The sequence below is a fragment of the Oncorhynchus kisutch genome, linkage group LG6 (assembly GCF_002021735.2).
Source record: "Oncorhynchus kisutch isolate 150728-3 linkage group LG6, Okis_V2, whole genome shotgun sequence".
NCBI classification, from domain to species: Eukaryota; Metazoa; Chordata; class Actinopteri; order Salmoniformes; family Salmonidae; genus Oncorhynchus; species Oncorhynchus kisutch.
In genome coordinates, this window is record NC_034179.2 from 56850725 (window position 1) to 56863914 (window position 13190).

Consider the following 13190-nt stretch of genomic DNA (forward strand, 5'->3'; position numbering starts at 1 on the left):
ATAAGTATGCATATGTGTATGTATAAGGATATATATATTTACCCCCAAAATATATGGGGGTTTGGAAATGATGTAGACAATTACATTGATGGAAGCAACCATCTTTCTGCAATATTAAGCTGATCCACCTCTTAAAAGAAGTAAAACAAATAAAAAAATAAAATAAAATAAAAATAAATAAAGGCTGGGACTTATTTCCATTGTGGCCCCTATTTTTTACATTAGAAAAGGAGTGGCTTCCATCTGGCCACTTACATAAAGGCATGATTGGTGGAGTGCTGCAGAGATGGTTGTCCTTCCAGAAGGTTATACCATCTCCACAGAGGAACTCTGGAGCTCTGTCAGAGTGAACATTGGGTTCTTGGTCACCACCCTGACAGCCAATTTAGTGATTCATACATTGTGCAATGATGTGTCTTATAATGGCATCCAATAGTTAATCTGCACCCCTACTTCCCGCAGCTATGTTCAGGGGATGTAGTATTTAATTATGTATTTTGTTTCCTTAGGGAGACGACAATATTGGGTAGGATTTAGACTTTCACTGTCTCCGGTCCACACTCCAGTCCAGCTGGCAGGTGTAATACACTTTAAAGCTAATTGCCAACCACCATATAAAATCCACAGAAGAAGAAGAAGACGAAGAAGATCAGGGCTGTGCACAGACCATTCAGTAGGGCAGTTCTCGATCAGAGGCGTACACAGACCTTTCAGGGGGCAGGTGCTCAAACTGAAAAAACGTTCATAATTCACATCTCAAAATGTACAACATATCAACTGCCTCGAGTGACCATTTTTACTTTTTTGAGCATTGCAGTGTTGCAACTGTGGTGAAAATGAGGTTGTCAAAGTCAGGGCCGTCCAGAGGATTTCATATGCAGAGGCTGTCAAAATTCCACCGAAGAAGAAGGTGATGTCACAAGTGCTGTTGCGCGTACTGATAATTGCCTTCACGCGGCTTTACTGTTTTTTTTTTAGTGCGCATGTGCCCCAAAATGAGAATGTTGAGCAAAACAGACTAGAAAAAAAGCACTGGCATTATTTATTGAAAGTTGCTAGCTAATTCTCTCACCTCGCAATATTAGCTAGCTAACATTTTAAAATCCAAATTGTAAAACATGACGGAACCTCAGGCAGCATTGTTACTCAGGAGACAGCTGGCAGGTAATAAACTGGTGGCTAACGTAGCCGGCTAACGCGCTGGTTGCTTGTCGGGTTGCTATGCTAGCGAGCGAACGTTAACTAACTAATCTTTGTTTCGGGTTTTATATACTGTCATGTATGGACTATGGTGTGAATTGTCATATTTTGATTACTTAATTTTGATAGTTTAATTCAGTAAAGTAAGCCCACCAGTGGCAGCGAGCTAGGCAGTTACGAAGCTAGCTACAGACAGTTGATATAGGACACTTTTGTAGCCATGTTTCCACAAAGTTTCGGTTGATAAAATAGTTCGATGGCTAGCCATCTAACGCTAGATGTATGTTTTGGTCATGTTTTAGGAACGTCTACATTGGTTTTGTTCTGTGGACGCGAAACGATTCACCGGTAGCTTACTAATTACACGTTTGTTGCCCCTTTGTTTTGAACGTCATTTAGACGTCTAGCTAACTTAAGCGGGACACATGTCAACTGTAGCCATTGATGCACAATTGTCAGGTCTTTATATTAACGTTGGCGAAGACGGAGCGGTGAGTTTAACTGAACCAGCCGTTAACTAAATGTGTTAAATCTGTTAAGTAACGTTATTTGACTTGTGCTACGATAGTTCATCTTTTTTACGAAATTGAATCCATAGAGGGGACCTTTTGGAGGAAGGACTTTGAAATATGACCGTTGAATCGCAAATCATGATTGAGAAAAATAATTCATTGAAGTTGGAACATTTGTGCTCCCGAGAGGCGCAATGGTCTAAGACACTGCATCTCAATGCAAGACGCGTCACTGCAGTACCTGGTTCGAATCCAGGCTGCATCACATCCGGCTGTGATTGAGAGTCCCGTAGGGTGGCCTGGGGTAGGCCGTCATTGTGAATAAAAATGTGTTCTGAACTGGCTTGTCTATTTAAATAAAAGCTACATTTGTGGCATTTTGGGTTTACCCAGGCATCCTTTTAAACGGCCACATCTAGATGATGGCCAGAGTTTACCCATGACGTTGCACAACTATTTAAATTAGTAAGTCATCGTTTTAGTCAAAGTATGATATTTGGGCTTGAAGTGACATCCGAACTGCCCACTTCGTGAAAATCTGTGTTTGATATCTTTTCCTATGATATGACATACAAATTATTTTCAACCTGTTTTGTTTAAGGGCTGGGTTTTATTTGCATTGGTAAAGGCAATTAGGCATTGTTAATGTTGTAAATAACTATTGTTGCTGGAAATGGCTGATTTTGTACACTTATGTAGATATTGAATTCAGAGGCCCATTATCAGCAACCATCACTCCTGTGTTCCAATGGCACGTTGTGTTAGCTAATCCAAGTTTATCATTTGAAACGGCTAATTGATCATTACAAAACCCTTTTGCATTTATGTTAGTAAAGCTGAAAACTGTTGTTCTGATTAAAGAAGTAATAAAACTGGCCTACTTTAGACTAGTTGAGTATATGGAGCATCAGCATTTGTGGGTTTCATTACAGACTCAAAATGGCCAGAAACAAAGAACTTTCTTCTGAAACTTGTCAGTCTATTCTTGTTCTGAGAAATGAAGGCTATTCCATGCGAGAAATTGCCAAGAAACTGAAGATCTGGTACACCACGGTACTACTCCCTTCACAGCGCAAACTGTCTCTAATCAGAATAGACTAGAATGAGGAGTGGGAGGCCCCGGTGCACAACTGAGCAAGAGGACAAGTACATTTGTCTAGTTTGAGAAAAAGACACCTCACAAGTCTTCAACTGGCAGCTTCATTAAATAGTACCCACAAAACACCAGTCTCAACATCAACAGTGAACAGTGAAGAGGCCTTCTAGGCAGAGTTATGCTGTCCAGTGTGTGTGTTCTTTTGCCCATCTTAATATATATATATTTTTGGGGCAGTCTGAGATATGGCTTTTTCTAAATCAATTTCCCCAGACATCTCCTGATGTGGTTTAAATGTTGTTGCGGAATTAGCACATCCCATTTAGTTTTTTTTCTATTATACCAGGTGTAATGCTGAGTGTAAACCTGAAAAAATAGAAGGAAACAAAAAACTTAGAAAAGCAAAGCGGAGAAAACAGAATTTGGGGGGGAAAAACGGAATCGGGCAGAAAATAAAACAGATTTTACAGGACCCTATTACTGCGGCTCCTTGCCAAGTTCTCAGCGGAGGGAGAACACCTCCTTCTAAAGCCCTATGTGGCTGTGTCCCAGAGGCCTTTCTTGGTACTTGACGCTTTGTTTCTCAAAAGGGGTAGCCTTGAGATTCACACATTCCATGAACTCTCTGAACCTATGACCTCCTTGACAATGTTCCTCTGGATTGATTACTGGTCATGTGACTTAAAAGCGCCACTCGTATTTACCCGTTTCTCTTTTGCATTGGCACACTTTCAATGCCTCCCTCCAAATTCTGGAGTACTTAGAATTTAACTAGATTAACTTGATCTGGTCTATGCAAAATAATGAAACATTTGCTTGAATAAATGTGTTGAAGTGATTTTAAAAGTAACTATGAAAACCTAAACGCACTCTTCAGGGTTGCTGTTGAAAGGGTGTGTAACCTACTACTGCAGTAGCCATTTAACTCCTCACTCACCCCCATCAACAGAAGAAGTGGTCACTCACCTCCATCAGCAGCAGTAGTGGTCACTGCTCCTGTGCTTTGAGTTAGAGGTTAAGTTGCACAAGGCCTAATCAAGTTAGTGAATATTTGCTTCCCAATGCTTCACCAATTACTTATACAGTTAGAGGTGCATTATTGGGACCTTTCACATGTCTCTTTTAGTAGACTTCATTTTTGAAATGGTTGTTTCGAGAGGAAATGAAATAGTTGGAAACCACACGCAGTTGATTCTTTTAGGACCAGAGCCCATGGTGACAGATGGGTGCAGTCCTTTGACTGTGCTGCTGTTTTAGCACAGCAGGGGACTGGCTGCCGGAGTGACAGCACATTTAAACCACATTGCACTTTTGAGTTAGCAGTTTGAGTTGTTTAAATTGCTACTTAATAATAGGGATACAAATTATTTAAAGGTCAACAGATTTATGTTCACAGAGAGGAACATTTAAATCTGAGTACTGAATCCAGCATTCCAACACAACTGATTTGAGAGATGTACTTCTTACTTTATTGACTGGATGAAGTTCAAGAGTCAAATATCACAATAGAGCCATTTATTTTTGTATATTTATTTCTGATGAAAACCAAATGATGTTAAAATGTTTTCTCTTTATTTACCAGAGCTGAATAAGAACCCAGTGGAAGGATTCTCAGCAGGCTTGATAGACGATAATGACCTCTACAGATGGGAAGTCTTAATCATCGGCCCACCAGACACATGCTAGTAAGTCTGCCAGCACAGTTCCACTCTGATTTTGCTGTGTGGGTGGGTTGATAAGCTAGCTGGGGAGTATGTGGATGTGAGGATGTCCGTTCATGTAAAGATTTTGGGATCTTTTCAACTATTTTACAATTGAACGTTTAAACGAAATTGGGATCAGAAAAAAAAAAAAGAGAGAAGGGCAACCAAGTTGATGTGTGCTGGTAGATGACCTTATTGCTAGTTATTTACATAGTATTTTGTCTTGACTGCATCAAACTGAGAGAAACTAGCTAGCTAACGTCAGCTAGACTAATTAAAACGACATAACTATAACTGTCCCCTTCCAACTCCAGCATAGATTATACAATTTTCTCTAGAACATCTGCAATGTTCTTTATTTTTTATTTCACCTTTATTTAACCATGTAGTCCAGTTGAGAACAAGTTCTCATTTACAACTGCGACCTGGCCAAGATAAAGCAAAGCAGTGCGACAAAAACAACAACACAGCGTTACACATGGGATAAACGAACACAATAGAAAAAATCTGTATACATTGTGTGCCTGTAAAGTAAGGCAATAAATAGGCCATAGTGGTGAAGTAATTACAATTTAGCAATTAACACTGGAGTGATAGATACAGTGGGGCAAAAAAGTATTCAGTCAGCCACCAATTGTGCAAGTTCTCCCACTTAAAAAGATGAGAGGCCTGTAATTTTCATCATAGGTACACTTCAACTATGACAGACAAAATGAGAAGGAAATTGGTATTTTGGCCCATTCCTCCATGCAGATCTCCTCTAGAGCAGTGATGTTTTAGGGCTGTTGCTGGGCAACACAGACTTTCAACTCCCTCCAAAGATTTGATATGGGGTTGAGATCTGGAGACTGGCTAGGCCACTCCAGGACCTTGAAATTCTTCTTACGAAGCCACTCCTTCATTGCCCGGGCGGTGTGTTTGGGATCATTGTCATGCTGAAAGACCCAGCCACGTTTCATCTTTACTGCCCTTGCTGATGGAAGGAGGTTTTCACTCAATCTCACGATACATGGCCCCATTCATTCTTTTCTTTACACGGATCAGTTGTCCTGGTCCCTTTGCAGAAAAACAGCCCCAAAGCATGATGTTTCCACCCCCATGCTTCACAGTAGGTATGGTGTCCTTTGGATGCAACTCGGCATTCTTTGTCCTCCAAACACGACAAGTTGAGTTTTTACCAAAAAGTTATATTTTGGTTTCATCTGACCATATGACATTCTCCCAATCTTCTTCTGGATCATCCAAATGCTCTCTAGCAAACTTCAGACGGACCTGGACATGTACTGGCTTAAGCAGGGGGACACGTCTGGCACTGCAGGATTCGAGTCCCTGGCGGCGTAGTGTGTTACTGATGGTAGGCTTTGTTACTTTGGTCTCAGCTCTCTGCAGGTGATTCACTAGGTCCCCCCGTGTGGTTCTGGGATTTTTGCTCACCGTTCTTGTGATCATTTTGACCCCACGGGGTGAGATCTTGCGTGGAGCCCCAGATCGAGGGAGATTATCAGTGGTCTTGTATGTCTTCCATTTCCTAATAATTTCTCCCACAGTTGATTTCTTCAAACCAAGCTGCTTACCTATTGCAGATTCAGTCTTCCCAGCCTGGTGCAGGTCTACAATTTTGTTTCTGGTGACAGCTCTTTGTTTCTCTTTGACAGCTCTTTGTTTCTCTTTGACAGCTCTTTGGTCTTGGCCATAGTGGAGTTTGGAGTGTGACTGTTTGAGGTTGTGGACAGGTGTCTTTTATACTGATAACAAGTTTAAACAAGTGCCATTAATACAGGTAACGAGTGGAGCACAGAGGAGCCTCTTAAAGAAGAAGTTACAGGTCTGTGAGAGCCAGAAATCTTGTTTGTAGGTGACCAAATACTTATTTCCCACCATAATTAGCAAATAAATTCATAAAAAATCCTACAATGTGATTTTCTGGATTTTTTTCCCCTCATTTTGTCTGTCTTAGAAGTGTACCAATTACAAAATTACAGGCCTCTCTCGTCTTTTTAAGTGGGAGAACTTGCACAATTGGTGGCTGACTAACTACTTTTTTGCCCCACTGTATGCAGATGAGGATGTGCAAGTAGAAATACTGGTGTGCAAAAGAGATGAAAAAAACATATATATGGGGATTAGGTAGGTAGTTGGTTGGATGGGCTATTTACAGATGGGCTGTGTACAGCTGCAGCAATCGGTAAGCTGCTCTGACAGCCGATGCTTAGTGAGGGATATATAAGTCTCCAACTTCAATGATTTTTGTGATTCGTTCCAGTCATTGCCAGCAGAGAACTGGAAAGAAAGCGGCCAAAGAGGTGTTGGCTTTGGGGATGACCAGTGAAATGTACCTGCTGGAGCGTGTGCTACGGGTGGGTGTTGCTCTGGTGTCCAGTGAGCTGAGATAAGGCGGAGCATTACCTAGCAAAGACTTATAGAGCCAGTAGGTTTGGCGACAAATATGTAGCGAGGACCAGCCAACGAGAGCATTCAGGTCGCAATGGTGGATAGTATATGGGGCTTTGGTGACAAAACGGATGGCACTGTGATGGACTGCATCCAGTTTGCTGAGTAGAGTGTTGGAGGCTATTTTGTAAATGACATCGCCAAAGTCAAGGATCAGCAGGATAGTCAGTTTTACGAGGGTATGTTTGGCAGCATGAGTGAAGGAGGCTTTGTTGCGAAATAGGAAGCTGACTCTAGATTTAATTTTGGAATGGAGATGCTTAATGAGTCTGGAAGGAGAGTTTAGTCTTGCCAGACACCTAGGTATTTATAGATGTCCACATACTCTAAGTCGGAACCATCCAGAGTAGTGATGCTAGGCGGGCAGGCAGGTGCGGGCAGCGATCGGTTGAAGAGCATGCATTTAGTTTTACTAGCGTTTTAAGAGCAGTTGGAAGCCATTGAAGCTTGTTTAGAGGTTTGTTAAGTGTCCAAAGAAGGGCCAGATGTATACAGAATGGTGTCGTCTGCATAGAGGTGGATCAAAGAATCACCCTCAGCAAGAGTGACATCATTGATATATACAGAGAAAAGAGTCGGCCCGAGAATTGAACCCTGTGGCACCCCCATAGAGGCTGCCAGAGGTCCGGACAAAATGTGATCATCAGGTGGAATTATAAATGTTCTTATTGTTTTAACAGAAAAAAAATGTTTTTAATTGCTGTATAAACGTTAGACTTTTTCCATTTGTCACATATTCCAACCCCAGATATTTGACTATGATGAACCATATTTCTCTCTGCCACAGTGAAGGCGGTGTGTTTAAAGCACATCTCACGTTTCCCAAGGACTACCCTCTCAGGCCACCTAAAATGAAATTTATCACAGATTTATGGCACCCTAATGGTAAGTATGAGTGTATTGCACTCGGTTTGTTTTCTCTCGAAATTATTTGCACTATTTTTGTCTGTTTACTGTTGGGGAAATGTAGGCTATCCCTCAGGAGGATCAGTAGTGTTTCTCAGTAAAGTAATACTTTTTTGGAACCCACCAAAATCCCTTACTCTGGCAGTTATTTTCACACAGTTACATGCATGCACACAGAAATAAGAAAATAAATCTGTTCTAATTTCATGTCTCTTTTCCTGTTTGCAGTTGACAAGAACGGTGACGTATGTATATCTATTTTGCACGAGCCTGGTGAAGATAAGTATGGCTATGAGAAGCCTGAGGAGCGCTGGCTGCCCATCCACACAGTGGAAACCATTATGATTAGTGTTATTTCCATGTTGGCGGACCCTAACGGAGACTCGCCTGCCAATGTAGACGCTGCAGTAAGTCTCATTTTCACCTGAGGGGCCAAATCAGGGGTTTGAGCTCACTCTGATTACGGTTCTTTATATATCGACAATCTGTGGATGGTTATTTAGGACAAAAGGAGTTAAAGGTCCAGTGCAGTCAAAAACATGATTTCCTGTGTTTTATATACATTTCCACACTGACGTTATAATAATATTGTGAAAATGCTGATGATGCCCTTTTCGTGTAAGAGCTGTTTGAAAAGACCACCTGAAATTTCAACCTGTTTTGGTGGGATGGAGTTTGGTACTTAATTGTTACCCAGAAATAATTTGATATTGAGTTTAAAACGACTGAATTTGACCTTTTTAATGGTATATTTCATCCTGTAGTGCACATAATTCTGAATGTTCCATGTTCCCAAGCATCATATTTGCCTTTGGAGAGCAAGAATCTGTCATCTTTCAACTAAAATGTTTTCCCCCTTCATTGTTTCCCCTGCAGAAAGAGTGGAGGGAAGACCGACATGGGGAATTCAAAAGGAAAGTGGCCCGTTGTGTAAGAAAGAGCCAAGAGACTGCCTTTGAGTGATTATTTATCAAGCGGCTTCTTGCTTCACTTTTTCAGGGTAAGTGTAGTGGACTTTTGCCCCTTGGATCTTTTACAAACCAAGTGTTGTGATTTTGAGGAGGTCCCAATGCTATTATATGGCATCTTAGTAACTTACTATACTGTTCTATAATTCAAATTAAATATGTAGATGGTTCATTCATACCTGTTGAAGTCTCTGAAAGTCTATGCCGGAAGTTTATTACAGTATATCCAATATGTGCTGAGTTGCCTGTTCTTGTCTTACACAGGTCTCCAATTGAGAAACAACATAGCAATGTTTTCCTGCACTCTACCACCCTATTGCATGGCTGGTCTTCATTGACCGTCAGAAACCGTCTGGCTGCAATAGAACATAACAGTTGTTACCAGATCCTGACTGAAAACCGCCAAGCAAGTGCCAACAACAAAGCAAAAGATGAATAACCAATTTTTTTTTTTTTTAAGTCTAGGAACTGTATTTCAGGAAGATATTGTAAAGACCTGTATATAGCACAGACATAAAACTGGATAATATATCAATTGTCCCTATCCCATCCAGCAAGACACTTAGTACCAAATAAATAGCGTTTCTGTAGGTAGAATCTGAGTCTTATAGATTTGTATGTTTTTATTCCACTTCTTCAACATCTGCTCTAGTGTGCATTGAGTTCAGTTCTGTTACAGGTTGCTTTGACGGACAGGAGGCCTTGTAGGGAGCAGAATGGTAAGAATGCAATGTTGTAGAATCCCTCTATTGGAGGAGAGCTGCTTTGGTTCTAGAATGACCGAAATATCAGGCCGGATTTGCATTTATGGCAGATGGACATAAGGGTGCATTACACATTCTGTAGCTTGCTTGTCATGTTGGGTTCATTCACCTCAGCACTTCAGGAAAAGTTGCTGTAAGTCAACATTTAACATATGAATAAGGTTATAAATGTAAGTCTTTATTTTGGATTTTAATACCACCACATACCATGATCCAATTTGTCAAGTTCAGGTGTGTTTCTTCGGAGATGGACATAACCATTACAAGTCATGCATGCACAAATTGAAGTCATACGTGTACATTTTTAATTAGTATTTTTTTCCAAAAAGTGCCTCCTATTAAATTGTTTGGCAATTGCCCCCTGTATTGAACCAGAGTTTCAGAAAAATATGAGAAATTGCTTAACACCCTGTAAGTTTGTACAACATCAGCACAATTTGTAATTCAAATATTGGTTAAATTTGGTTTAGCAATAACTTTCCCCTCTGTGGTGAACCGTCTTATTTAAAAATGTTTAAAAATCTGATATTTGGGTGATGTGGAGACCTATTTCTCCTGTATTCACCTTGATAAAGGAGATGAATTGTGTTGTGTCCTAGGTAGGATTTGTTATGCATGCTTTTAACTTGAGGTTTTCTTGCTGGTAGGTTTGGGGTTTTGATTTAAAATGTGTGAAAGAGTGTGTGCCCGTGCCCTTTTTTCTTTACCATCTATTCCCCTGATCCTCGATTTTTCCCATGGTTTATTCTTTTATTCTGTCTGATGGACTATTGCAGTTTACTTGCCTAATGTACAAAGACAAAATACTGATGTATATTTTCTGTGTTATGTAGTGAGTTCTTCTAAAATAAGATTTATGTTCCCAATAATTGCTGGTGTTTTTTCTTTTTAATGAAATTCATATCCGCATTGTTTTGTCATAGAATCAGGCCTGATTGATACACACATTATCTTCTTTCCTAGCATGTCATTACCTGGTCCTGACCAAAGCTCCCTGCCTTTTATCATGTGGTGTCTGACCCCTAGGGGAAACATATCATGTACTTGTCATGCAACACATTACGCTAGATTTAACTAGTGATAGGATACTGTCATTTGGCACAAAGGTGAGAATATTATATGGGTCAAGTGCATTCTGTGTACAGTAGTGCCCCATATTCAGAAGAAAGCCATGTAACAACATTACACCAAGTGAGGTTTTGGTGCTTTGATTGTCACAGACTTATGCCGCGTTCAAGAATACTCTGAAATTACTGACTTGGAAACTCATGGAAAAATGTGTTCAGTTTCAGAATCAACCAATAGGAAGCTCTATGTAAAAAAATTAATTAAAAAAAAGTATGTTAATTTTAACTGAGTTTCCGAGTTGTCTCGCAATATCCCTATCCCCCATGAACAATTGGCCAGGCAGAGATCTTTGGAGAGCAGATTTGTCTATTTTTGGATGGGTTTCAGGGAGCTGTGCCAAGAACAGGCTCCAATCTAGACTTGGCAAGGACCTGCAAATGTCTCCCCCTCTGCAACCAACCATGTATTACTATGAAGATCATTTATAACATGTACCAGTCAAAAGTTTGGACACCTACTCATTCAATGGAACTCCTTCAAGACTGTTGGAAAAGCATTCCTCCAGAAGCTGGTTGAGAGAATGCCAAGACTGCAAAGCTGTCATCAAGGCAAAGGTTGGCTACTTTGAAGAATCTAAAATCTATTTTGATTTGTAAAACACTTTTTTTGGTTACTACATGATTCCATAAGTGTCTTTACTTATTCTACAATGTAGAAAATAGTACAAATAAAAATCCTGGAATGAGTAGGTGTGTCCAAATGTTTGACTTGCACTATCGCTAAACTCCTAATGCATGTATTTCTTTAACTCTGAACAAGTGGAACTGATCTGTGAAACAATATTCAGAGTCGAGTATTAATATTTTAGTTTTTGAGTCTTTAAAAAAAAAATAACTATCTTTATCCATCCATTCAATATCAACCCCTCTATCAATGTTGATAACCACTTTTATTCTCACACACAGTCAATGAAGATTAGGCACCTGTGTATTTCACAATGCATTTCAGTGAAACGGCTCCAGGCCTAAGCAACATCAGCGGTTGCTTTGGGCCCCTGGCTGCTAGGGGGCGTGTCATGCCAAATAATGACCCTCTACGTCACAATGGGATTCGATAAACTATTCGTGTCTGTTGCTATAGCAATGGTGTGATGACCTAATGATTAGAATTTTAGATATCATTACAGCCTAAATGACGTAATTTTCATCATCGCTATGCAAACAGGGCTGATTTTCGCGACAATTGTATTGTTGAAACAAGTTTTGTTTCAATAAAATGAAAACATGATTTCTAACTACTTTTTGGTACCTTGTTAACATTACAACATGAAATCCGTGTTTTAAAAGTTGCTGTGTTTCCGAAATTGCGAAGAAAACGTGTAATCTGCTTGACACATTAAAGCTAATTAATTACCTTACAGATCACGAAGTCAGCTAATTTCCACTCCATTCATAGGCAAATCCATTTGATTCATACACTGGCTTGTCTGGCTCATGTTTTTATTGTAACCTGCCCTTCGCTTATCTACACTGAAATAATATCATTTCAGTGTAGATAAGTCCTCTATTATGAATCTTTTTTTTCTATCTCGCATAGCTCATTAATACACCCTTGAATATAAATATATATAATATAAATATATCTTGTCACACCCTGACCTTATTTCTCTATTTGGTTAGGTCAGGGTGTGATGTGGGGTGGGCATTCTATGTTTTGTTTTCTATGTTTCTTTATTTCTATGTTTTGGCGGCTAAGATAAAACGCTACAAGGAAGCAGTGAGCAGCCACGCAAAACGGTCTCGAGTGGCAACCAATCTGCCCAATTAGCTGTTTCCATACACCTGCTTATGTTGATCCTCCCACTTATTTCGCAACACCCACTTTCAGACACTCCACGTATGCAGTTACCCAAAATGTACACATTTTTTGACTAGTCTTGCCAGCAATCTAAACTTGTAGTATTCATCACCGAATACTTACTGGGCACACAGTACATGTGCCCAGGGGCCCTGACCTCCTGGGGGCCCCCATGGATTTTGTTAGTCACTCTCACTCAGATATCATTTACAAAATGTGTAGAATTGCAGGATATTATCTGTATGTTTTTTCTCTCTGTCCCATGACAATATTTGTAGATTTGCATGAAATGTTTTATAAAATTGCTAAACTTCTCTCCGCCCCATTGCATAATGTGTAGAATTGCATAACGTTTGCTTTAAAACGGCAACATTTTCTCTACTCCCCATTGCAAAATGTGTAGAATTGCAGGAAATTAACCATTAAACTACAATTATTCTCTCTGCGGTCAACGGGAGCACTACAATATTTTGCGCACCACAACCAAATTTGGCCCTGCATTCAAAGATGCCAGTCACTTTTTAGAGAAGCCCTGACCCCGCCCAGCACACGTTTTTCATTTGTGGATGCTTTCCAGACAGACAAGTGATGGGCAGAGGGGAGATCGTATTGCTCAGTGGGTTCGCCTGGGCATGTTGAATTTTAAAACATTACAGATAGAAATT

The 13190-nt window shown here is 40.1% G+C and overlaps 1 protein-coding gene across 2 annotated transcripts; it reads left to right on the forward strand.

Annotated features, from left to right (window-relative positions):
• The first annotated feature begins 866 nt into the window (after positions 1-866).
• Positions 867-10953, forward strand: LOC109893022 (ubiquitin-conjugating enzyme E2 G1). 2 transcript variants are annotated; one of them, XM_020486012.2, is made up of 6 exons: positions 867-1164; positions 4391-4493; positions 7750-7847; positions 8097-8275; positions 8745-8868; positions 9101-10953. In XM_020486012.2, exons 1-5 carry the CDS (start codon positions 1119-1121, stop codon positions 8829-8831), a joined length of 513 nt encoding a protein of 170 aa, XP_020341601.1. In that variant the 5' UTR covers positions 867-1118; the 3' UTR covers positions 8832-8868; positions 9101-10953. The 2 variants fall into 2 exon arrangements, 1 of the variants encoding a protein (XP_020341601.1); XR_004210339.1 differs by lacking the exon at positions 867-1164 and adding an exon at positions 1401-1691.
• The last annotated feature ends 2237 nt before the right edge of the window (positions 10954-13190 follow it).